The 27,590-nt window shown below is 38.1% G+C and overlaps 1 protein-coding gene and 1 long non-coding RNA gene across 11 annotated transcripts in view; one reads left to right on the plus strand and one right to left on the minus strand.

Annotated features, from left to right (window-relative positions):
- The window catches only part of DLC1 (DLC1 Rho GTPase activating protein), a 423,086-nt gene that overhangs the window by 5,262 nt on the left and 390,234 nt on the right, over positions 1–27,590 (plus strand). For all 9 annotated transcript variants that reach the window (XM_053216362.1, XM_053216363.1, XM_053216364.1 and 6 more), the window contains one exon: positions 11,336–12,477. In XM_053216362.1, the coding sequence (XP_053072337.1) occupies positions 11,461–12,477 (1,017 nt within the window). In that variant the 5' untranslated portion in view covers positions 11,336–11,460. The remainder of the gene's footprint in view (positions 1–11,335; positions 12,478–27,590) is intronic.
- Positions 1,133–27,195, minus strand: LOC113604655 (uncharacterized). 2 transcript variants are annotated; one of them, XR_008295887.1, is made up of 4 exons: positions 26,127–27,195; positions 20,438–20,515; positions 18,888–19,017; positions 1,133–1,641 (listed from the first exon to the last, which is right to left on the minus strand). It is a non-coding gene; the product is annotated as an uncharacterized LOC113604655 (long non-coding RNA). The 2 variants fall into 2 exon arrangements; XR_008295886.1 differs by lacking the exon at positions 26,127–27,195 and having other exon boundaries at positions 20,438–20,671.

The raw sequence follows: 27,590 nt of genomic DNA on the forward strand, positions 1-27,590 counted from the left end.
AAAGGTTAACAACATTCTCATAAGATGACATAACAAATTCATTAGAAACCAGAAGGAAGCTTGAGCATCCAGAAGTAGTTCAAAATGAAAAGTTACATGAAGCCAGTGACAGAGCATTAGTGCATTTTCCACTATTTAAATGGGGTGGAGAACTGAAAAGCTCATGGGCAGAGTCAGAAAACGGGCTCTAATTTGCATCTTTGCCACTTGATGTTCTGTGATTTGTAGCACATCCCATAACTACTTTGAGTTTCTGCTGTTTATTAGTAAAATGTGGCAGAGAATGAAAACACTTCTGTCACTGGGTCATGTTGAGCATCACATGAGATTTTATATGGGCAAATTGTTTTGCACACAGTGCAAATCTTTGTTTAAAAGATTTAAATAAATCTTTGTTTAAAAAAGCATAGGTCAACTAGTCAAGAAAGAAAGACTCATGGTGTTTCACGTTTTGGCCAAGTTGCTCATCTATATTGAAATAGCGTGGGAATGCAAGGGATAGTTCCAGCTCATACTCAGCCATGGATTCGGCCGCTAAGGTCAATCAAAAATTAAGGAGCTGTCATCGTCGTCATCATCATTAGTATCATCATTACGTCCCGTAACATCTAGTGAGTTCTTGCAGTATGCAATGGGTTAAGTGTTCTACATATATCATTAGCTTAGTATTATTATTTTAGCTTAATTTTATTATTTAACCCTCAACAATTTTTCATTATTCGCATTACACAAGTGAGAAAACTGAAGAACACATTTAGGTAACTCAATCACCAAGAAAAAGAAATGGTTCTTTAACCATATTGCCTTCACAAAAAAATGGAGAGAATAACTTCTGCCCACCGATAGGCATTTGACCTTGAGCTAGTGACTGAGGCCTGCCAAAATTCCTCCCTATAAAATTAGGGCAATGATAGCAACGACTTCCTAGAGTGTTTGTGCGTATTATTGCCAAGGGACATAGTGATAGTGTAAGGACAGCACCTGACCCATAGTAAATGCTTAGGAAATGGGAGTTTTTTTTTTACTGTTACTATTATAGTGACCATCAGAAGTTTTCAATGCACCTCCTATTCTGTATCCAAAAAACATTTGATAATAAAGACAAGTTCAACTGTACATAGGTGACAAAATAAAATGAGAATTGTACATATTAAATACAGACGGGAAGGTTGACATCAGAGGCAGCAACCCCTGCCAGGATATGACGTAACAGAAGTAGCTAAATTCCCAATGATTTCATGTTCCTGATTTCCATGGAAATCGTACTTATTTGAATGAATGCCATCTCAGTCTCCTGTTGTCACCTAGCAATCTAAGCACCTGTGTCGATGTAGCCATATCTCTTATTTACAGTGAGCGATTACTGTGTCTACCGTTAGAGGGTTCTTAGAAATGATAGCAAAGCTAAAAATAGAAAGTGGCCACTTAAAGCAAAGACACATCTCACCATGCTGATGATAAAGCTTTATAATCCATGTCCCTTGGTGAACAGAAATGCTGTTTTGCCATTCAAAAAAAAAAAAAAAAATAGCAGCCAAGCTCTTGATATCAAATTTAACTCTAAGCTATTTCCTATTGCATGAAAAATCGCAGCAGAAACAAGTTCACAGCAAAGACTCTCTTTTTTGCTTATAAGGGATTCTGTAGAAAAAAAAATAAAAAACAAATGATTAATTATTCATTAATTTATTTGCAGAGACATCTAAGATATGGTATAGTTCTAGATGCTCAAAGAATTCTGCATATGATGGAACACTATCAATGAGAAAACTGTGTACTTTTGAAAAATAGGCAAATCTAAAGAGAATACATGTATCTAGAAAATACTGCATCCATGATGCAATATTATTCCCCATGATGTATTATTTTTTAAATTCTATTTAAATCTAAGTTAGTTGCCATATAATGTAATAATGGTTTCAGATGCAGAATTTAGTGATTCATCACTTACAAATAACACCCAGTGCTCATCCCAAGAAATGCCCTTCCTAATGCCCATCACCCATTTAGCCCATCCCCCCCCCACCCACCCAACACCCCTCCAGCAACCCTCAGTTCTCTGTATTTAAGAGTCTCTTACGGTTTGCCTCCCTCTCTGTTTTTATCTTCCTAATTCTGGGATCATTTGGAAACCAGTTATCCTCAAAAAGGTCTTAGTGATATCAGGAAAATATTATGAAGTATTCCATGATTTCCTCAAATTGCCTGTGGGTTACTTAAGAAAACATTAAGAGAATCAGCAGACCTGGATGACCTGAGCTCTAAGGTGGTAGTAAGTCACACTCTGCCAGTATCTGGGCCCCTCCCTGCAAAAGAAAGAAGGAAGGAAGAAAGGAAGGGAGGGAAGAAGGAAGGAAAGAAAGAAAGGAAGGAAGGAAGGAAGGAAGGAAGGAAGGAAGGAAGGAAGGAAGGAAGGAAGAAAGAAAGAAAGAAAGAAAGAAAGGGGAAGGGGAAAGAAGGAAGGAAGGAAGGAAGGAAAGAAAGAAAGAAAGAAAGAAAGAAAGAAAGAAAGAAAGAAAGAAAGAAAAGAAAGAAAGAAAGAAAGAAAGAAAGAAAGAAAGAAAGAGAAAGAAAGAAAGAGGAAGGGGAAAGAAGGAAGGAAGGAAGGAAAGGAAGGGAAGAAAAAGAAAGAAAGAAAGAAAGAAAGAAAGAAAGAGAAAGAAAGAAAGAAAGAGAAAGAAAGAAAGAAAGGGAAAGAAGGAAGGAAGGAAGGAAAGGAAGGAAGGAAGAAAGAAAGAGAAGAAAGAAAGAGAAAGAAAGGGAAGAAAGAAAGAAAGAAAGGAAAGAAAGAAAGAAAGAGGAAGGGGAAAGAAGGAAGGAAGGAAGGAAAGGAAGGAAAGAAATGACTGAGGCTGCATTACATAGCAGGAACCTGAAGGTAAAAATAGGGCACCACAGGAATAATAATTTATAATTTTAGAAATCTGCTTTTTTTTAAATGATGGACTGACTTCTAGTGAATTGACAGAGTTAATTTTCACATTTACTTAACTCCTGGAATCTTTGGCCCCTGAAAGCTAAGAGTAAGAAAAAATTTTCCAAGCTCAGGAAAACTGAGATACACATGAAAAATAGGTCAATATTAAAAGAATATTTTTAAATTGGGTACCTGCTTCTTCAGTTTTCTTCTAAAGCCCAAAACTGATGGAAGCTTGGATGTGTCTTTCGGAAAAAGGAATGTACTACTTATTCCGCTGGCGTGGTTCATTATAGGCGGTTTATTTTATAATATACTATTTTTTATGATATCTAGACAGCCTAAATGCATGGTAGCTATCTCATATATAATATTTTAAGCTTCATGAAGCAATTTACCAATAAAGAGTTTCAATACGAGTTTGTTTTCCACAAACAGCTAAGAGGCATAATGAGTAAATTCCAACATCTGACAAAATATGTGGAAGTAGATGGATAATGATTTTGTGAAGAATTGGGACACAGATTGCTACTCAAGAAAGAAAATCTGCATCCAATCATATGGAGATAAAGTCACACATCATATTATTAAAGATCTCTCTCTCCCACAGTCTATTACTAGCCCTGTCAGATTTGGATCAGACAGAATGAATATTTTAAAGGAAAAGCGCTAATTATCTTTTACTAAAATCTGGCTACCCCAACCCCTGACTAGAGTCATAGAAATGCTTTTTTAAAACGTGGTATCTTTTTTGGCTTTTTGTTCATGCATTTACATGAAGGAATTAAGAAGAGTCATATCTGCCTACGCTTTCTTACTGCTCCTAAGCATCTTGAATATGAGACATCAGTTTGGCAATGAAAAGCATTCCTCTTCATGTTATCATTGAGTTGGAGAGCAGTAGGAAGATGCCCAAATGTGCACCACTTGGTTTGCTTGATAATTTGTTCCTTGACAGCCTCATCAAGAAAATGAATTTCGTTTTGGCCTCTGCAAATTCTCACTGTAATCAATATTTACTTTGAAATTAATGAGCCTACAAGTGAAAAACTCTACTAAGTTGTGATCATGTCTGTGTTGTTGCTTCTGTTCTAATTGTCTAATTCAGTTTGTAAGTGGTTTGGGGGCATTTACTAGTTGCAAATGTGACTCCCTGAAAGTAGGCTCAGAGACCTGAAGATTTGAAATCGTGATAGGATGTTCAAATTCCCAGTCCCTCCATTTCACAGACTTGACCCTTATATTAGCAACAAAGTAGGTCAATGTAGCAATGTTCTTTTCTTGGTTCAGATGCGCTCTTTATCTTTAAAGAGTACATTTTAGAGAGTTGAAACTACTTTTAATTAAAAGGAGAGTATTCCCCTCATTTCTTCTCTTCTTTCCCACAATGGCTGAGAATATGCTATATGGTAGATATTACTCTTATATATGCTTTAAAAAAAGTACTCGGAGGACAACATGACCTACAATTTAACATGGGGTAAGTAATTAATATGAAAGACCCCAAGGGAAACCAGAAGCAACTGTGGACATCTAAAGAAAAAGTAGAAAAATAAAGAGAAAGTGGCAGTAGTATTATGTCTTTAGTTTCTAGTAAATACATAGAATCTGTGTGAAGGTATTTAAAAATGACCCAGAAGTCAATCATGTGTGCATGCATATGTGTGTGTGTGTGTGTATGTATACATACATTTTAAAATTTTTAAATTTTTATTTATATATGTGTATATATTTATGTCTATATACGTCATTTGTTTCTGAAAGGATAAAATGAGATACCCACATTTAAGGGGTTGAATCAGGAAAGTTGTCATTTTCTAAGTACTATGAATGAGATGTCCAGGAGAAGTTGCAAAATAGTGTAATGAATTCCTCTTTTCACATGCAGTTACTCAGTTCAGGTTATGTACAGCTTATTTTCTATATCTTAATTTTTAATTTTAAAGATTTGTTAAATGTTTTTTATTTATTTATTTTGAGAGAGAGAGCGTGCATGCATGCACAAGTGGGGCAGGGGCAGAGAGAGAGAGAGAGAGAGAGAGAGAGAGAATATCCCAAGCAGGCTCCATGCTGTCGGCACAGAGCTGGATGTGGGGCTAGAACTCGTGAACCGTGGGATCATGACCTGACCCAAGATCAAGAGTTGAACACTTAACCAACTGAGCCACCCAGGCGCTTCTTGTTTTCTGTATCTTAAAACTTCTGTTCAGATAACATTTTAGAGAGCTATAGCTAAGAGGATTACCAAGAATATTTGTCCTGAATGGCAGAAGTTCCTAAAAGGGTCAAAGGAGGGAGCGCCTGGGTGGCTCAGTCAGTTAAGCATCCGGGGATTTTGGCTCAGGTCATGATCTCATGGTTTGAGTTCGAGCCCCGCATCAGGCTCTGTGCTGACATCTCAGAGCCTGGAGCCTGCTTTGGATTCTGTGTCTTCCTTTCTCTCTGCCCTCCCCTGTTGCACTCTGTCTGTCTCTCTCTCTCTCTAAAAAAAAAAGAAAAAATTATAAAAAAAGAGTCAAAGGAGGAAGAAGGCCATTAAAAAAAATACCACCTAACAATCTTATAGAAAACTACATGACATTATTGGCCCAAAATAAATACCCAAACTGGCACCTTTATTGTGCTAAAGGAATGAAAAAAGATATATGTGTAATTGTGAGGGGGTAGTATTGTGAGTGGGGAAGGGAATACAGGGAATAGTTTGGCCCTATTGGATGTGTTGTAGAGGAACTGCAATCATATTTACCTATCAACTCAATCTTAAAATCACTGCTCTCGAGGCGCCGAGGTGGCTCAGTTCGTTAAGCGTCTGACTTCAGCTCAGGTCATGATCTCCTGGTTCATAGGTTTGAGCCCCACATTGGGCTCTGTGCTGACATCTCAGAGCCTGGAGCCTGCTTTGGATTTTGTGTCTGCCTCTCTACCCCTCTCCTGCTCCCACTGTATCTGTCTTTCTCTCAAAAATAAACAAATGTTGGGGCACCTGGGTGGCTCAGTTGGTTAAGCGTTCGACTTCTGCTCAGGTCGTGATCTCATGGTTTGTGAGTTCGAGCCCTGCATCAGGCTTTCTGCTGTCAGCAGAGAGCCCACTTAGGATCTTCTGTCCCCCTCTCCCTCTGCCCCTCCCCCATTCACGTTCTCTCTCTCTCTCTCTCTCTCTCTAAAATATAAACATTTAAAAATTAAAAAAAAATCACTGCTCTAGAACATATTAAAATTTAGATTAAATTTAGATTATTATTTAACATGCTTTATGAGATTCAGAAATTTTTCTTTATTTCAAGCAAATAACACATCGAATCATCACAGTTTAATTGTTTTTAGCTGTTTCTCCTATTACCTCCATATTTCTAAACAACATGATTATACTATTTCTTTTTTCCATTTTAGACATTATCTGTTAACTTCCTATTTTGGGAAATAAAGAGTTAGCTCTCTGAGACTATTCTTCCCAGCATCTCTAACCCCATCCCCTACAAAAATGCTATGTTCCAAAAAATAGTTGCTTTCATAATTTTTTATTAAGTCAGTATTTACTACTTGCATTATTTTGGCCACACAAAAAATTCACAGCTAAGCCAAGTAGTGTACTATATTTCTTTTCTTTTAAATCTCTTTTTCCTGGAGGTAATAACTGATTTTTCTAGTTTTCTATGTAATTATTACTAATTCTTCCACCTAAATTGGCTGACTTTATTATAAAACCCTCTCAGTGTGGTCACATACCTCATATAATGTATTATATCCATGTTTTTTCCTTAGAGTCATCTCTTGTAGAGAACTTTGGGATTTATTTGAAATGATTGCTTGCTAGGCCTGCTACATAAATTTCATCCTGAAAATTCCATTCCCTGATCTTTGTGTTGAATTTCTGACTCCCTTGTTGCCGTGTCTTTTCCACTTTATTTATTCTCTTATTTAGGTGGAACTATCCCTACAGTAGCTTCTTGAGAAGAGGGGGGGCATATTTTAAGTCTCCTCATATAATTTTATGGTAGCAATAATTTCTCATCAGAATTTTGAAGATATATTTGCCTGTCTTGTTTCCAGTTTTTCTATTAAGAAACCCAACACCACCGAGATTCCTAATACATAATATATAATCTCTTTTCTCTTTCTGATAACATGTATGTGCATTTGCTTAACTCTAAAGCTCTGAAATTTCACAATAATATTTTCTGCTGTGGTCTATTTTTATTCCTTGTAGTACTGCATACTTTATGAATTCCCTTGTGTCTGAAGACCTGGGTCTGCAAAATTTTCTGAAAACAAATTTGTTAAATCTCTCCCCTCAATTTTCTCTGAATGCACCTGAGAAATGTGGTTCCCCTCCAAGATGACAAATGGGTTTTCAAGTTGTTAGTAATTCTCTGGAGTTTATTGTCGCCCCTGCTATCTTTTTGAAGGAGGTGATTCTAGAATAGTGAAACTCTGAACCTCAGCTCCCATTTGATCTGGATGTTGTGGAGGCAGGAAATTTACTACAGAGGACCTTATTCCTCTAGTTTTCTCCTCTAGAAACCCTATCCAACATTTACACCATCCCCATACCACTCACTATTTATAAGGAAGGAAGGAAGGGAAGAAGTGAGGGAGGGAGGAAGAGAAGAGAGGAGGAAGGAAGGGGAAAAGGAGGAAGGGAGGAAAGGAGGGAGGGAGGGAGGAAGGGACAGGAAAGGGAGGGAGGGAAGAGGGAAGGAAGGAAGGAAGGCAGGCAGGCACACAGGGAGGGAGAAACTGATGACCTTCTGTTTTATGTTAAACTTTACATGGTATCTGTGGCCATGAGAGGACTTATTTTTTTTTCTTTATGTGAGTTTCTTCCATAAAATTGTTAAGTTCCTTTAGGAAAGGTAGAATATATTATTTAGGTTTATATTCTCAATGTTTAGCGGGGTGTCTGTGGCCCCTGGGCAGTAAATAAACAGGTATTGAAGACTTGTCCAGGTAGCTTTGCTGTCAGCTCCTCAATGCTGCACCCTTGATTTCAGATACAAGTGCCTTATTTGCATCACCTTCTCTCAGGCTATAGAATGAGCAATGGTGATTATCATCAGGTTCTTCTTTTCTAAGGACAATTGCCAGGCCAAAATACATAGTATGTGTTTATTTCAGAAGCAGGTACAAAGGAGAACATGATCATTTGATATCAGATATAGGTCAGTGATTCTCAAACTAGAAGGTCTCCAATTGTTGTTATTGTTTAGTGTAATAATGTTTAATTTCAGGGCACCTGGATGGCTTAGTTGGTTGAGTGTCTGACTCCCAATTTTTGCTCAGGTCATGATCTCAGGGCCATGGGATCGAGCTCCACATCGGGCTCCACGCTGAGTGTGGAGCCTGCTTGGATTTCTCTCTCTCTCTCTCTCTCTCTCTCTCTCTCTCTCTCTCTCTCTTTTTCTCCCCCTCCCCCCCATCTGCCTCCCCAACCTACACGTGCTCTCTCCCTCTCTCTAAAATGATAAAAAAAAATTATATTTAATTTCAATTAACTTTAAAATACTGTATGGCATAAAATGCTTATGTCAAGGAATGGTTAAGTGTTACAAAATTAGCTCAAAGAATAAATCTGAAATTAATTGTGTCTAAACACCCTATGCACTAATATCACAAAAAGCAAATTTGGACATTTTACAAACATTTTCCAAAATGGCTACATAATTAGAAGTACATAGAATCTCTTGTAATATTAATGCAGTGGTGTTTGAACACATGCATTTAAGAAGTGAAAAATCCCCATGGAAATTCACTTCATAAAATCAACACCCTGCAATGACCTATACTTTTCCAGATCCTTCATCCAAATCCTCAGCTGCTGAGCTCATTCTGAATGGAATTGCACAAAAAAGATTACAAAAAATATTAAATTGAAATTTTCAAAGTAACTAGTATTTAGAAATATCATTTTAAGGAAAGCAGCCTGCTGAGGAGGCTGATGGGGAAAATCAGGTCTTTTACAAAGACTTCTCCATCTATAGGATGGGTTCCAGTCAATTCAGATGATTTAGAAAATGAGGTCAGTATGCTCAGATGCAATTGATAATAATCCAACACTACTTTTTGTTAATACTCTTCAGCCTTTAGATCGTAGAGGCAGGTTATAGCTATAAATCTTATAAATAGAATTTAAATAGTGTGAATAAGAAAGTCTGGAGAGAGAAATTTTTTAAAAATCTATCAGACTGTAGGATATGGAATGAGCACCCAAAATGTAGTGATGATAGTCATGATAATTATGAAATTTTATGTCTTAAAAATATATAGACACTGTACATTCACAAGAATGATTTGGAAATGTCCAAAGAACCTAGATTCGCAGGACAGGAGTTAATGTTTTGTGTTCAATCTACCTAATTTACAATCTCTTCTCGCAACTAGATGGCCTCAGAACTTGTTGAACTATCTTCCTTTGACATTATAAAAACACTTACCTATTTGCCAAGGTTAAGTGAAATAAATTAATATTATGATAAGGTCCTAGGGGGCAAAATTTTTATGTAATCTGTCCCCCAAGGAGTTAATAAAACTCAATTTCTTTTTAGTAAAAGAAACGAATTCAGAATTTAGTCTCAACTTAAATGTAAATGTGGTTTAGGAATGACACAGTAATACCACTTTGCATTTCTTAAGTTAGCCTGCTCTTTCTACACTGGATAAAAATAAAGAAAAGAAAGCATCTAAAACAGAACCGCCCTATTACAACCCAAATTTGCCCATGAAAGCAGAAATTTTCTGGCCTGCATCTATGCGTTTTTTCCACTTTCCGTAGCCTCCCACACTATAATGACTTATGCATGGAATTCAGGGACTTTATATTTTCTTTTGAGTGCAAAATGAATGCCAACATGGAAAATGTGCATGCTGACCATTTTCAAATGGTCACAGGCCTTTGAGAGAACCAGATAGTATCCAGAAAGATATTTGGTCAGGCTAGGGTACCAAATTCTAGTACATTCCTTAACAAGTCTGCTGGTCTTCACAGGATGGGAATATTTACCTTTCTGGCAAGTGCTTAGTCAGAATAGCTTGAAGTTTTTGGTAGGGACTCAGAATCCTTTTCAATAGACTGAAGTGACCCCAAACCAGCGTAGTAGTTAATCTTGTTTATGGATGAAATCAATAAGCCAATCCATGTTATGTGCTGACAGTTCTTGTGTGGAGGAAAAACTAGAAGTGTCTACTTTTTGAATGGGATTTTTCTTTTATGGTCCAATAATTTGGTTTCATTTTGGGGCAACATTTGGATTAGTCATTTTTGCAAAGTTCAGTTTACATTGGTATAATCTGTTTCCTTGAACTAAGGGGTTTGAATAGTTCAAGGCAAAAAGGAGATGGAAACCTGGAATGTATTTATATTCTACCCTATCTTATGCCTGGTTTTCTGGTTTACTGAAATTTTTATGGTTAAAGTCTAATAGAAGTATACAAACGAAACTCCTTAGAAGCCAAAAAGAAAGAGACCGAAGTTTCTGAAGAATTGTACCCATTGTTTTATCACGCTCACATCTTCTTTTTGGTTCTCTGAGTTCCTGCCTGAGGAGTTTAGATTTTATACACACTAAATGTATGTGGAGGGAAGGGGTCCAGGTAAAATCTCATGCCATGGAGACAGTAAAGTTTGTTGGCTATCTAAATTTGGGCCTTAGAACCTGGGCCTAGTGTAAATCCTGGCGTGCTTCCTGGATGTATTACCTTGGGCAAGTTATTTAACGTCTCAACAAAATGAGCTTGCCACCTAGTAGTAGCAGTAATAGCACGACTGTAAATGTATTTGTCCTAAGGCATGGCCAGTGGTCTGTGTTCCATTTTCTTATGAATTATGTGTTAATAGGAGCTAAACCAGATTATTCCATGTTTCTTAGTCTCTCCCTGGAGTAAATACGTCCTGGTAGTTTGGCCTCTGTATTAGCTCTTTCACAGACTAGTCCATTACACATGCTGTCTCTGTAGCTCACATTTTGCACGAGCAGCTCCTGGTGGCCATTGCTGCAATTCAAACCGAGCAACAAATAGATTTCTGTAAGAACTTGGCTTCACAAAAGTAAAGCAGGAAAGTATGTAAGCTAGAGTAACAAGTTTCTTCTGGTGATTTCTATTAAGTACTGCAAGGCAAATATGTTCTTAATGGAGTGTCAAACACTCAGGACTTACGTCTTCATTCATTAATAGGTCAGTCAATCCACCTGCCTTTCAAATGCTGTCAACGTTTTTTGACCAGAAATATTACATGTGAAGTTTTCTTCTAATATTAGGCTACTTCTTAAAGAAATAACATCATTAAATCTATGGAAAGAAGCTTTGTAAATTCCCTTACTTAATCTTTCCTAGCACAGATTAAGCGCTCTCTTTTCCAAGACACATTTTGACTCTAGAATGATTATCCTAAACTGTATATAAATTTTTAATTTTTTTTCATAGGTGGCAAAATGATAAAATTCACTCTCTTCTTCGGTCCGCGCATATGACGTAATGTCTCCTCAAGTTCCATCTCCTTCAGTGTCACATGGAACGTATCTCTCAGTCTGTTTTCAAACTACGATGACATGTCTGTAGCTATCAGAAAGAGAAGCTGGGAAGAACATGTGACCCAATGGATGGGGCAGCCTTTTAATTCTGATGATTGTAACCCAGCATGCCATCATGGACTAGTAGCTGACAGCTCCCAGGCAAGTATGGAAAAAGATGCAACTTTAAATGTGGATCGCAAAGAGAAGTGTGTTTCACTGCCAGACTGCTGCCATGGCTCAGAGCTGAGAGACTTTCCTGGGAGGCCAATGGGTCACATTTCAAAGGAGGTGGATGAAAATGACAGACCCGAAGGTGAAGATCAGTTTCTTTCTCTGGAGGCCAGCACGGAAACACTAGTGCACATGTCTGATGAGGATACCGATCCCGATCCCTATATTACAGATGATAAACAAATTTTAACTACGCAAGGACATAAGATATCAGACCAACATACTTTCAGAGGAGCAGGCTCCTTAGTAAAGACACTGCCCGTCATGGAAGGTAACCAAAGTAACTCCTGGGGAATGGCTGGCGGAGCTGACTTGGCACTGGTAGAAGAAAAGAGGGGGAAAAAACCTGTTGACACTACAAGTAAAAGCCTGGAGCTTTGTAATGATATAAGCTTAAGTGAAGTAAAAGATGCATCCCAAACAAATGCATGTGACTCTTCACATGTGAAAGATATTGTGCCTGAGAAGCAATTGCTTAATTCGGCTGTAATTGCTCAGCAACGAAGAAAACTTGACTTCCCTAAAGATGAACATGAAAGAAACACCTGCGGTGTAGTACAGGATGAGTTCTTGGCTATTCCTCACAAGGGCAGAGGACTGCCATTATTAAAAGCAGATTCTGGAAGCTGCCTTCTGCAACCTCCTTCCTGCCCTGATGGAATGTCAGCTGAAAATGGCCTAGAGAAGAGTGGTTTCTTAGAACATCAAAACAAATGTCTTCCAAAGGTCAACTCAGAAGATGGCATGCAGTGTTTACACTTAAAGGAGACTCTGGCCACCCAGGAACCCACAGATAATCCAGTCAGACTTCGCAAAAGAAAGGTAAGGCACATGCACAGATTATCTGGTTTTTGGAATTTTATAAATATCCTTGTTTCTATCACTTATTATTTTGCTAGGATTAAAGAGATATGTAGATGTTTCTTTTGCCCTATAGTGTAGCTGTATAACTCAAGGATTATCTTCTTGGGGGGAACATCAGAATGTGTAAAAATTAGAATATAATAACCTATTCATTTCACTAATAGTATTTATCATAGTTTGTGAACTATGCTCTTTGGAATTGTGTTGAAGACAGAATTGGTTTCACTTTCCTTAGTTGGAATTAAATAGCCACCAGATAGCTCATAGTTCAAGGCCTAGCTGATGAGTGTTCTCTAATTTTTAGAAAGAAAGTAATAATACTTTCTTTATTTAATGTCAGTTATTTGGACTTATTTCTTTTGCCCTTCAAAAAGTATATTTTATCATAATTAAAGTGGTATGAATCACACGTTAAAAATGACCCCTTTACATCTCCAAAGACAACAGTATGCCCTACCCCCAAATATGTTTCTAAAAATAATACCCTGGCACATTTGCTATCATTAGGTGTATCAACTTTAATTCTGAACCAAAAAGAACCAATAGGTGAAATTACTTTTTATGGTGAGTCTCCTTTAACTACTCCTGTAGATGCCACAATCCCCGTAGAAGTTTCCAAGTGAGAGAAGCAAAGATTGGAGTGGAGTTATTTGAAGCATGGCTTAGCTAGTAGACTCTTGGCCAAAATTTGTCTTATCTTTAGGATTTTCCCCAAATTCTTCCCACAATGTAGTGGTTTACTATCCTGATGTAAATACAAATATAATTTCTTCTATAAATGCAACATGGTCATTGGCATTGAAAACTCCCTGTGGACTGGACAACATCTTTCCTCCTCTTTTGATATAATATTAATCTATAATGGCACCTCTCCTCATACAAAACCAATGTTCAACTGGACTATGTACAATGAGGAAAGAAAACAATCTCTAACTCTTTGTGGGGGAAAAAAGAAAAAAGAAAAAACAAAGTCCGGTTTCCATAAACTGTGGTTTTGCTAACAAACTAGATCAGTAACGTGTCATAAATTAGTTTAAATGAAGTCAAAGACTTGACAGCCAACGATCAGTATGCTCAAACTCTATGACAACAGAGCATTCTGTGTTTCTGGCAAACTCTTCTTTCTTTATACATCGCATTGAAATATTAATGCTGCATAAAGTTGTTATGATTGGCATGCTCAGGTCACTTTTCCAGAAATGTCCTATATCCTATCAAATCTGCTGGGAATGCGATAATGACATAAGAAATTATTAATCGACCTATGACATAGCTCCCCTAAAATAAGACAAACCCTGCCCAACTGCTGACAAACATTAAACATTCCAGAAACATATGCTCACCACTTGGACATTTATATCAATAGTAAGAATGCTGGAAAGAATTTTCTCTTGGACATGTCACTATAGCATGGTTACATTAGGAGAGATGTAATTATAACCTATTTACAAGTTCTAACTTAAATATTCTATTTTAAGCATGTCATTATCCTAAAGTGTTATGGCGTCGTCTGGTGGAATATTTCTTCGACTCTACAATTCCTTTGGGATGCTTTGTAATAAACAGATTAAATGCAAAATTTCAAGTTTGGACTTTACTCTGGAAAAGCATCATTATGGGAGAAACCTCTATAACCAAAGTCTGTAGGAATTTCTGTTCTGTTCGATAGTGAATGAGTATTAAAATGCCTTTGAATTTTTATGGCAATTTACCATTTTAGAGCTTTACCAAGGAAAATAGTAAGGCAAACTCATAAACGTGCAGAAACGTTTATCATTGTATTTTATGTTACTGACAAAAAAAGAATGTAAATTTCCATCAATAAGGAATGCTTAATTATTGTTTGTGTATACTTTGGAATGCTATGCAGCCATTAAAAGATAGAGGGAGATCCATGTACACTAACTGAATGATCTCATGATACAGCACATCTGGCAAAAGGCAGGGGCAGACCTGGATGTGTAGCACATACCAACCTTATATGACAAAATGTGTATATTATAGATAAAAATATAAATACAAATAGGAACGGGAGTATAAACCCCTCTATGTGGTTAAATAAGACTATGCAAAGTCCTGGCTATCTAGGCATAAAATTATTAATAGCAGTTATTTTGAAAGAATGGAATTAAAAGTATAGAAGCAGGGGATTTTCACCTTTTCCCCCATATAATTGTTATAAAAGGTGTTAGAAATATGGATGAAATGCATGCAATGAACAGAAGTACAAAAGCAAAATAGTACTAGATATATAAAGTATTTGGAACATGTTCTGCATGGCACAAAATGACCTTTATATAGTTATTATGACTATCATTACTTCTATGAAATAGAAACAAGTATGTATAAAGTTTTTCAAAATGTCAACAAGAATTCTAGTCAACTACTCCATTCATAATACCAGTGCACATCATTTAAAACAGATAAGCCTTTTGGGGAGACACACAAGCCACATTTTCATGTCTAAGGTGTTAGGGACCAGATGCCAAAAACAATTTGCTTAATTGTCTGTATCTTTAAAACTATTTGTCAGCCATGGTGACAGCTTTAAGATTAGTGCATGTAAAGGTGAAATAGAATATAAACTAATAAATTTTTAGAGAACTTTAATCAGCTTATTATCTGATGGTCATATGAGTGAGCCAAATCCTTCACTGAATTTATGAGCATGATTTTTTTTGGGGGGGTGGTCAGGATATAATCAAGGTTCTAAGACTTGTAAAAAAAATAAAAGTCAAGTAGAGCTTCTAAGAGTAATCCTCAGAATGTACTGAAATAGCATTATACTAGAGATATAATTGTATGTTACATATACATTATCATTTCTTGAAATCTATAAATCTTGGCGGGCATTCACTGTTTTGCATGCTGTATTTTTGTTGTTGTTGTTGTTGCTTTCCAAAGTTATCTCTGGCCATCCAAGGATGGCTACACATGTATTTATTAAGCATCCCAAGTGGAGAGGGCTACATTTGTAGTGTATATAAATATCAATCTTTTAAGCTAATAATTCTCCTAAATATGATGAAATATATAATTAAAGTGAAGCCAATGAAATCAAAGGAAAACCAAGTAGATTAGGAGCAGACATTAGCAAATGAGTCAGAAGGTCATGTGGCATATGACCAGCATTTATAGGGTGTGGGTAAGTCTTTGGGGGTAAGGCAGCTGGTTCAGGGCAATTCTCAGAGACAAATTCCACAGAAATCTGGAGGAGGGAGACACTCTAAGAAGTGGTCTCTTTAAACCAAATGAGATGTGAAGATGGAAAATATGTAAGGAAAGGCTTGAGGTTAGACTTTTTTAAAGAACTAGTGTATTTGTTCTTGATGGTGGTTAGCTAATTAAAGAGAGTCCAACATTTAGTCTTCTCTAGAGACTATTTAAATAGTTCCCAAAGTTTTGCATAGCCGTAATAGTTATATAAATGTATGAACATAGTTTTATTTGCTCACACAAAATATAATCCATATTACAAAGCGATATAAACTCCAGAATATAATGCAAAAATGATCTGAACCTTGAGAAGACACCTGATTCCACATTCGAACAAAAATCTCACGTCCGAGCCAGGAAACTAAACTGTATGATTTTTGCTGTAGTTTTGACGGCTGTCATAGAAAACCAGCATAAAAGTGGCTTAAATCTAACATCTTTTTCTCACATACACATAATAATTGGGTATAAACAGTACTGGACCAATATGTAGCCTCTATGTTTTCACAGCCCCAGACCCTTTCCATCTAACTGTTCTACCGCCTTGAGCCCTTATTGAGAGTCAAGTCGGTGGGAAAAGGAGGGAGTGCAGGGGTGGCCACAGTCCCGTGTAAGGCAGGACCCAGAAGGTGCACACTTCTTTTTCTCCCACATTTCATGTGCTAGAGTTTAGTTACATGGGCATACCTATCAATAAGGGCTGAGAAATGGAGTCTGCATTCTGGGTAAGCAGGCGTCTGCTAAAAATTCTATTATCAAAGAATAAGGAGAAATTTTATATTATCACCCATACCATTAAATATGTTGAGGAACAACACTCTAACAAATTTATTCCAGTATATCATGGCCTGTGGTGAAAGGAATAAACAGGCTGCTGTATGCTAGGTGGTGTTTTGTATACATACTTAATTTCACACTACAGAATACCTTTCTGTGTTAGGAAACTTTTCAGAAAAGTGATGTTGATCAAATGCTACACTTTGTTAATGGAAAACTCCCAGGAATGAAACATTATACTGTATATACTGTACTTTATCCCTGGACAAGTGTAATATATTAATTAGAAATGACTGATAAAATCAAGTCTTTTCTCCTTACCCTATCTCTAACATATGTATAAATTCAGTAAAAGCACACTTCTACTTGAAACGACCTTCTCATTCCTTTCTATGACCTTCTTGTTTTTTCCTGTCTCCTGACTGCCAATGTGGGAGCCTTGTAGCATGAGGAGGCTGTCATTGACCAATGGGTGACATAAAGAACAGTGTAAATCATGGAAAAGATAGAATGGGCCAAGATAGGAAGCCAGCTGGAAGAATACAAAAGGGAAGGAAAAAAATTGTCTAAGAAATAAAAAACAAAAGGATGGTTAAGCCAAAACCCCCAGATATGTTGAATGAAAGCAGGGACTAGTGGAAGAATTAGACTTTGTTAAGAAGCCTACTATTATTTGACAAAAAGGAAGGAATACAAAGCAGAGTAAGTATATGTACCCCTGCAGATAGATTCATAATAACAGTATGATTTTATACTGAGTTCCCAGGGTTTTGAAACAGATAATCCTGTTGAGTAGATTATACTGTTTTTAAACTTTGTTTTCCTGGCTCAAGGATTAGGACTGGCAGAGAAAAGTCACCACCAGGGGGAAAGCGGGCATGTAGAGAGGTAACTAGGTCTTCCCAGCCATATTTTAACTGGGTTTGTGTCTCAGATAAACCTGGCAATTTTGCGAGCAGCTCGTTTTGTGTTGTTAGGCCACTGAAAACCATCGAATTGTTTTATGCCATTTAAACTAGTGTTTGCCTTATGAACAACTAGAAAGCCAGAAACATATCTGCAGACATTGGGGGCTCAAATATTTTGCCTCATAATATACTATGTTTATTGTATAGTATATTGTATATCGTATTGTATTGTATAGTATAGTATACAGTCCCCGAAACACTACTGGAGTGTTCTCAAGTAAGACTTCTGTTTGACTCACACTTCAGGCTAGCACGGAAGGGAAAGAGAAAGAGTGCAGAGAAAGAGAAAAGGGGTGGGGCAGAGGAAGGGGAGGAGAAGGAAAAGGGAAAGAGAGAAAGAGAGAAGAACAGAGGGGAGGATAAGTTATATTAGGTTACCAAGAGAAGCACCAGTCAACTGCAAGGGGAAGCAAAGCTCCAAGCCCTTGAGAAAAGTGGATTTCTAGCAGCTGGAGTCAGATTCTATTTCAGCACAATGCGCTTATGGTGATCACCAGCACGAGTTTAGCAAGGAGACAAGGAACACGAATTTGATTCCAGTGCTCATAGAGCAGGTGGAGAGGAATTATTATTGTGGGTTCACATGAGGAACTCTGCCGAGTAGGGCCCGCGTTCGCCAGCTCACCTCCACCAGGCTGCAGGTGAAGCCCCAGTGAGACACTATCTCAAGATCCCCAAATGGTTTCACTTTGGGGCGACTTTTCCAAATTTCCTCAGCCAAGTTAGTTGCTTGATTCTCTCCTCATTCACAGAGGACTTCTCTCTTTTGTAACCTTTACTATAAAATCATTTGATCCCACCACTGCTAACTAAAACAGAAACTTGGTGGGACCAGTGTTGTGTCTGTAGAGGTTCAGATTTGTGTCTGTAGCATTCAGCCCAGTGCTTAGAACTCCATTCATCAGCGTTTGAATGAATGAATATTGGTGTTATGGTAAAGAATTTATTTTCAGAAGACGAAATCAGATGTCAAGAGCTTAAGAATAAAGACGCAGAAAAAATGGAATCATACAACCCAAATCAGAAAACAGCTCATGCTTTGTACCATAACCTCCTCTCTGTGCTCCCTGCTATTTCCATGCTAAAACAGAGCGTGAGAGAAGAGGGAGAAAAGAACTATGTAAAATCTGGTTCTCCGAGGCAATCTTTGAGTTTGATTATTATTACCATTGATCTCAAAACAACAAATTAATTGTAACTCATTGGTGCATAGAAATCTGAGGGATAAATGTTATTTAGAGTCTACTCAATTGTTTCCAGAGAGTAATGGGCAAGAGTAAGTGTAGAGAAGGAAATATTAGCTTATCCATTCACTTTTATTTTTAATTTTTATCCTTTAATTTTGTATATAGAAGGTATATATTAATACAAATGTGTATATGTTACAGTTTATAAGGAAATACTCACTGAGGAGCATATGATTGAAAATGTTGGGAGGCCACTGGTTCAGAAATCCTCCAGCTTTTCTGGTTCATGTCATTCTGAGGAAGTCAGGAGTGGAGTGGAGGGGAAATGACAGGAAAAATAGAGTAAGAGACTGAAAGATAAATGAGTAGGAGAGATTAAGGGATTTGTTTAGAAAGTGTCACACCACAGTAAATTTCTTCGTAATTTATATTGTGAAAACCACATAAAGTAGGGATATTTGTTGCCAGGTGCCTCTAAGGCAGAAAAAATATACTCTGAATGAGAGCAATTAGATCTGGATGTTTCTTGTTCCAGATTTTTTTTTAAAAAAAGTAGTTATGATGTGCGATGGGCCTCTGATCCAAGCAGTGCCTTGAATCAAAACTTCAAATTTACATTCTTAGTAACAAGATCATTAATAAATTCACATTAATCCAACATCAGCTTTTATTGGAGCAAGAATTAATACACGTTTATGATGTTATTTTAAATAATTAATGGGTATTTCAGAGTCAATTGCACATTAGAGGCAAGCGTAATAGTGAAACTGATTTAGTTTCTTCCTCATGGATTTCTGTTACTAGAAACCAGGACCAGCTTATTAATCTTTTAATACCAACAAAACCGCCATAGGTTTTGGCTCCCTCCCTCGATGAAATGCCAATATCCACAAAAGTTGGGATAACTAACATAGCCTACAGAACAGGGCCCTGCCTCTGTTATCTGGGCGCTAAACACAGTGCTGCCCACGGAATCTGTTCACTTTCTGGCTCATATTCTTAGAAATAAAGTACTTCTCCCTGCTGCCAACAAGATCTCTATTCCACAGATAGTTTTCTAACTGTCAAGAAAATTAGAGTGCCACTTTCGAGATAACCTCACAATTTTCAAAGGAAACATAAGCAAATAGGAAAATACACTTTTATTATTTTTTTCCATCCTGTATCTACATTGGCAGAGGAGTAAAACTAGTGATTAATGAAGCTCTTCAATTTTGGGTTCTATCTTTGGAGCCAGTGGAGCTTTAAAAGGATTTTATAGACGTTAAAAGTTTTATATACGTTAAAAGTTAACCCAGGCACTTCAAAACAAGTTGAAATAGCATTATTATTTGGTCTAGAAAATGAATAGCTTGGTCTGAGCTTGATTTTCTAATCAAGAAAATAAGCTATGGTGAGGAGAAAGAGCATAATCTAAATTAAAGTATGTTATTTAATCTTTGTGAAACTTATGTCTCTAAAAAAATGGAGGCAACATTCCCTATATCACAAGGTTGCTAGAACATTAAATGAGATAGAAAATGTGATTAAACAGCTACCTAATAGAACTACTGTAACAATCCATTTTTTACCAAAATTCAAGGTGGGTTGACAGTTGAATAACTGAACACTTGCAGGCAGAATCTATATTCACAGCATAAATAGCATCCAGGGTCAGTAGCTACTTTAACTGGAGATTTCTCAAGTGCTGCATGGTCCATGGTAAGCCTCCACACCTTCTACACTATGGGTATGCCTAGAACCAAGTAAGCATAGAACTGCTTCCCTCACCTGTAGCTTTGTAGTCTTGTATGTTACTGGTTTTCTCTGTGCTTTGGTTTTTTCATCTGTATAATGGAATACTTCACTCTGTTGTTAGGAACATTGAATGTTAATATATACAAGTAATTAAAACAGTGCCTGGCTCATAGACAACACTATGGACTTTAGCTACCAATAGTAGTTGTTTTGTTGTTTGTTTTACTAAATTGCCCGTGTTATAGATCTGATAGTAAGCTAAACTTGTCTGGGAATAAGTGTGGGGAAAGATTGATAAAAGTTGAGAGAGGATTTAGTATCATATAGTATATCATATCCTATACCGTATCATATCATCATATAGTAAAGCCTGGAATATGCATTCATTAACTAAATAAATATTAAGTACATTCTCTTTCTCCGCACTTGGTTGTGTGCAGTATAAGATCTGAATAAAACTCATATATACATCCTTATGTAAAGGCACTTCCATATTCAAAGGGCTAAGTCACATAAATAACAAATGACAACATATTCAGTTAAATTAACTTTAATAACTATTACTTTTAGAACCTCATATAATATTAGGTTTGGAACCACAAGTATAGTAACACCATGGTTCAACCTAATCCAAGGAAGAAAGTATTAAGATCTATGGAACTAAAAGCATTACAGGCTTCCCTGTGAGGAAGTCAAAGAAGGTTTCACCAAGTGATGCCTCAGCTGAGCTTTGAAAGATGCAAAGACTGTGCCTTTGAGAGAATGAAGGAGAGGAGTCTCTCTGTCCTTACTTTAATATTCTTGGAAAATTAAATTTTACTATTTTTTTAATACACAGATTTCAGTCTTAGGGTAAGTGAAATAAACCAATACTTCAAGAAAGTCATTTACAAACAGTCACTTTTAAATGCTAAGGTGTGTTTTCCAAACTATTTCGTGGTGATATAAACATCAAAAGAGGAAAACAGCACTTCATATGCCATACTTTAGCTGAGGCAAAGCAGCTGTTTTCGTACTTAGATTTTTAGCTTCGTCATTTCTGGGCTTACTTTACCTACAATAAATAAATAAATAAGTAAATACATCATCTGATTTCATCATATGAGTGAATCCTGGAAAAAAAAAATGCTAGATATGTTAATTTCCTCCCAGCTAGTATTTGATTAGTTTGCAGAGAAGTGAAATGAAGATTACGGATGTTTGCTTGATGACTAAAGCATTATCAGGAAATGTACTCACAAAATGGCTCCGCTGTAAGATTGTGGTCAGACAGCAGTACTCAGTAATTTTCTTACCCTCATAGATATGTAAGGATCATCAACGGAGTGCCACTGGTTAATTTATTCATGGTGGACAATCATAACAAGGGGATTTAACAGCATAATTCATCAAAACCATAAGAAGCAAAAAAGCAAGAGCATAATTCCATTTTTTAAAAAAAATCAGGGGCGCCTGGGTGGCTCGGTCGGTTACGCGTCTGACTTCGGCTCAGGTCATGATCTCACGGTCCGTGAGTTCAAGCCCTGCGTGGGGCTCTGGGCTGATGGCTCCGGAGCCTGGAGCCTGCTTCGGATTCTGTTGTCTCCCTCTCTCTCTGCCCCTCCCCCGTTCATGCTCTGTCTCTCTCTGTCTCAAAAATAATAAATAAACGTTAAAAAAAAATTTAAAAAAAATCAATTCTAATTACAATGTTTCACATCCCACCCACATATTGGCCTAGTGGGCAATTGGAGATTTTCTTCAGAGTCGCTTGGAAGAGGAACCCAAAGGTGTTTCAGCCAGAACATAACAGATGAGAAATGTACCTCATGAATATCTGATAAAAGTTCAAATTTCGATTTTCATCTTGAGTTTCAATGAAGAAATCCTTTAATAATAAAATCACATAGGGGTGCCTGGGTGGCTCAGTCTGTTAAGCTTTCCCACTTTTGATTTTGGCTCAGGTCATGATCCCACGGTTTGCAAGATGGAGCCATATGTGGGGCTCTGTGCTGACAATGCGGAGCCCGCTTGGGATCCTGCTCATTCTCTCTCTCTCTCTCTCTCTCCCTCCCTCCCTCCCTCCCTCCCTCTCTCCCTCTCCCTCTCCCTCTCCCTCTCCCTCTCCCTCTCCCTCTCCCTCTCCCTCTCCCTCTCTCTCTTTCTCTCAAAGTAAATAAGCTTTAAAAGATAAGAGGGCATAGTCCCTATGAGTGATGTGAATTGTCTGATGGATGACAATGTATTCAGAGGACGGCACTTGGACCACGCTGTTCATCCCCTGTTGTTACACAAAGAAAGACTGGTGCTCACGCTTGGTGGGCTGATGACAACCTTCATTTTCAACACCGTTATTTAGATGTTATTTAGATTAAATGTCAACTTGTGCCACAAAATCCATTCTATGAATTTTTGATGAGTTAAACTTTTTCTTGAGAGAATTGTGAAGTGTATAAAGTCTATATAGCAGGAATATTAAGGATAAAATAAGTTTACTTAACAAGAATATTACATATGTATATACATATGTAAATTAATATATAATACATGTATAAAATTATGCATATAAATTAACTTTCAATATCTGCAATAATCAAGCACAATCTGGGATGCAGTATTTGGCTTCCTGCAACAACGAAGTCTTTATTGATACTTGCAGTAGAGGATGTGACAAAACACAGAGGAACTAAGTGGTTACTACCACAGGAACATTAGCAAGCTGGCTGGTGGTATTCTACTCCCACATGTTTCCAAGGGAGATGTAAAAGGAAACCAGATGGAGGCTAGGCCTCTGCAGTAAATATCACCTTCGAAGTCTGTGGACCATTTTCTCACTCCCCGCCACCGCCAGCCTCCCACCAAAGGCACAGGGACGTGGAGTTGGGGCAACACAGCACTGGTCTTCTGAGCTCTTGGGTGCAGTGTGTATTTGCCATTGTGCATTAGGACTGTAATTTCAATCCATTTCTCAATACTATCATCCCTTGCATCTTGTCTACATTTTTTTTTAACGTTTATTTATTTTTGAGACAGAGAGAGATAGAGCATGAACGGGGGAGGGTCAGAGAGAGGGAGACACAGAATCTGAAACAGGCTCCAGGCTCTGAGCTGTCAGCACAGAGCCGGACGTGGGGCTCGAACTCACGGACCGCGAGATCATGACCTGAGCCGAAGTCGGCCGCTCAACCGACTGAGCCACCCAGGTGCCCCAACATCTTGTCTACACTTTACTGTAAGATGGTAGCATGATGTTTAACGTCCCATCCTATGTTGATTTACCCGACAAGGAAGATGTAATTCACTTGCCTAGACTGTTGTAGGCAGCATCCTACAAACAAATATGGGGTGAGAGACAGAATCTGCTTTTCATAGGTTCAGGGAATGTTCCAGCTGGAAGAGACTTTAAATACTCTTGCATTTCACTTTAACTGGAATAATGTGTGTGTATTGACAAGGCCAAGGAGCTATAATTTAGAGTGTTAATAGTGGTATGTCCTGTTACCAACGTGAAGCTGCTGCCCCACAGAGATGCTGAGTTGCATATTATCACGGAGAAGCTATAATTTAAAAGCAATCAGAAAGAATTGGCCAACATCAAAATGTAACACAAACCTAATATTAAGGTTTTTTTGAACGATGAAAGGAAATGTTTTATCCTTCTATTTCAGACATTTGTCCTCTCCGTGTGCAGAAAAAAAAACCACACAGCTTTGAGAATTTAACTACCATTTCAGGTATATGCTGACAAGAATATAAATTTTGAAAAACTGAAAATAGAGTCTAAAATGAAGTTTATTTTTCTCAGCTTCTTCCAGTTTCTAGTTTTATAATAAAAAGTCTTTCCTGAGGCATGAATTTTCCTTTAATTCAATTATTCTGTACTCTCTCCCTGCGATCAACAGAGACTTTTATCATAAATATTATCTCTGTCCACTTAGAAGTTACAAAGTGGTTTCTCTCAGATGTCTTCAGTGTTTGGGTTGAGGCATGATAAATTTTAAACAAGCTGAAAAGTATTTCAAACAAGTTCCATACTGTGAGCAATCATTAAAGAGGCAAGGAGAGAAAGGAAATTAGCCAGCAGATTTCAGTATTATCTTCACGCAAAAATTTTTAAACATATTAGTGATTATGTAAAGTGCTACGTTTTTATACTTAAAATTTGACATAGACTAGAAACAAAAAGTATGCTAAGTTGTCCATCAGCCTATTCTAGGCAACTTAAAATGGAAATAAATCTGCTCTTCACATGCAATACATTATAGTTATTATCATCTTAAATTTCCAAACCTGAACACTGAGATGATTTATTTTATTGATAGAAGATAAATAAGCAAGAGTCATATGGTTTACAGGAAGCCAGTTGATTATGAAATTTAATTTCTAACTTTTCAGATAAATCTTTTCATTTTAAAAAAAGTTTTTTTATATTTTATTTATTTTTGAGAGAGAGAGAGAGAGAGAGAGAGAGAGCACGAGTCGGGGAGGGGCAGAGAGAGGGAGGCACAGAATCCCAAGCAGGCTCCAGGCTCCGAGCCATCAGCACAGAGCCCCACGTGGGGCTCGAACCCACTAACAGCGAGATCATGACCCGAGCTGAAGTTGGCCGCTTAACCGACTGAGTCACCCAGGCACCCCTAAATCTTTTCTTTTTTAATTTATTTTTTGAGAAAGAGAGAGAGACAGCGTGTGAGTGGGGAGGGGCAGAGAGAGAGAGGGAGACACAGAATCCGAAGCAGGCTCCGGGCTCTGAGCTGTCAGCATAGAGCCTGACGTGGGCCTCAGGAACTGTGAGATCATGACCTGAAGTCAGAGACTTAACTGACTGAGCCACCCAGGTGCCTCATAAATCTTTTCATTTTTAAGACGACCAGATTTACACAGGACACGTCAATAATTAAGTCACTATGCTGATGTAGAGACTTCTACATGTGAGCTTCTGCCCAATATCTGCCTCCAGTATTCCCTTCTAAAGTCAGAGCATTGTACAATACCGGGCTGGAACCCTGGTTATCGCACAGATCATTGTAGCAAAACTCGGTGCACATAAAGTTGTTTGAGGTAAGGGAGGGTGGGTAGGATGATATAGTAGAACAAGGAAAACTGCAGGCTCAAAGAATGAAAATTTGTATGCCGGTAGTTGTTATCAAAATACATGGAAGTCAGGTAAAATCTGTTGTTTATGAGGAGAGACTAAAACAGAATATAGTGAATAATAAAAATGGCTGCACTGTGGTTTCCTACATAATATGAGGGCTCATGGAAGAAATACAAGAATCAGTCTCTACTCAGAAGCAAATACAAGTTCATAGGACCTAGGAACCCTTGCTGTTGGAAGGGAATGGAAAGTAGTCACAAAGTCCTGCTTAAAATACCAAAGAGGTGTAGCCAACACACTTAATGGTGAATAATAACCTTGTCGGGGGATTTTTGTTGTTGTTCTGCATTTCAAATACAAGGAGTTATACTTGACACGGCGTTTTCAAGTAGTTATTACCATTTCAACCACTTAATAATAAACCTTGATTCGGAAAGAATTATTAGCAAATTCACAAATATTTCCTCCTGGGCCTGGCCGGTCCACTTGCAGGTGCCTCCTGATCTCACTTCCGTGTGTCAGTCCTTACGTCCCACTTCCTGTTATGGGCAGTGGGCACCCAGGTGGGAAGCAGCAGACGGATTTTCCCGAAGCACACTACTGTTTGCTTTTGGGGGCTGCTTATATTCACAGTCACCTATTTACCTTCTCTTAACTGCTGCCGCCTCCGTTCTTTCTGCACGGAATGCCACTGCCACTTGATGACACCCTTCTGCATTCCTGACCTGCTTCTCATGTAACTTTTTGAGACCCAAAGAACCAAACAGGTGCATATCATTAAGAGTGAGTCATAAGCAATAGACACCGCCCCCCCCCCCAGATGTACAGTCCCACCCTTTCACTTAGGAAGGAGTTGGAAAAGCCAAATTTACTTTGAAGCAATGCAAATTAAAGTGTGCCCACAGCTCTAAGAGCTAAAGGAAATCAACCCGTTTGTCAAAGATGTGTTTCAGAAATTCAAAGTGTTTATCAAAAACTGTTGCCAGATCCCTATTGTTACCCCTCCCTCTCTCTCTTTTTTTTCCTCTTTCTCTGCTGGGCTAGTCATAGTTCCAGAAAGAAAGCGCAGATGAAAAGTTGAGACCTTTGGAATCCCACTTCACTTTGGAAACACTGTAGAAATGCACTCGCGAGTTCAGCTGTGACTAACAATAGTTATGAAAATAATTCTACATCCTCAGTATTTCTCATCCCAATCCCCTTAATCCCCTCACCATCTCTTGCTCAAATTACTGCAACATCATCCTGATTTCTTTGGCTCCAGTCCTAAACCCCACAAATCCACCCTCCGTACAGCACTCCAAATTATCTTTACCCAATGGAAAACCGTCCCACTGCCCGCCGCCCCCACCGCCGTAGCTTTAAAATCCCAACATTCTAGACAAGGTTTTCAAGGACAGTCACATTCTGGGCCCTGTTGACATTTGTAGTCTTTTCCGCTTTTCCTCATCTCACATTGAATAGGCACATTAAACTTCTCTCAGTTATCGAAATTCAGCATACTTTGTTTCTCATCCATAAAGCTCCCCCAGCCCACCTTCCTGCCCCTGGAAGTCTTCAGGTTTCATCTTACATGTCACTTCACTCAAAAAGTCTCCCCCGAACCCCTCAGACTGAATTAGAGCCTCCTTCATCTGTGCCCGCCGCAACCCTCTGTACATACCCTAGCCTAGCACTTAATCACACAGTGTTGGAATTATCTATTCATACCCATATTGTAGTGGCTGAATTGTGTAGCCCCCCCCACTCCCACCCCAAATAGGAGCATGCCCTAACCCAGGAACCTGTGAATGTGACCTCGTTGGGAAAAAGCGTCTTTGCGGATGTGATTAAGAATCTCAAGATGAGATCATCCTGGATTTCCTGGGTGAACCCTACATCCAATGCCAAGGGAATTTATACGGGGCCGAAGAGAAGACAGACACAGAGGAGAAGGCCATGAGAAGATGGAGGCAGAGATTATGCAGGCAAGGAACACCTGGAGCTGTCCGAACCTGGAAAAGGCAAGGAAGGATCCCTTCGCAGAGCCTTGGGAGAGAGAAAGCACAGCCCCGCCGCCACACTTGGAGTTCTGGCCCCAGGAACTGTGAGAGAAAAAAGTTCCGTATT

Source organism: Acinonyx jubatus, chromosome B1 (genome assembly GCF_027475565.1).
Source record: "Acinonyx jubatus isolate Ajub_Pintada_27869175 chromosome B1, VMU_Ajub_asm_v1.0, whole genome shotgun sequence".
Classification (NCBI taxonomy): Eukaryota; Metazoa; Chordata; class Mammalia; order Carnivora; family Felidae; genus Acinonyx; species Acinonyx jubatus.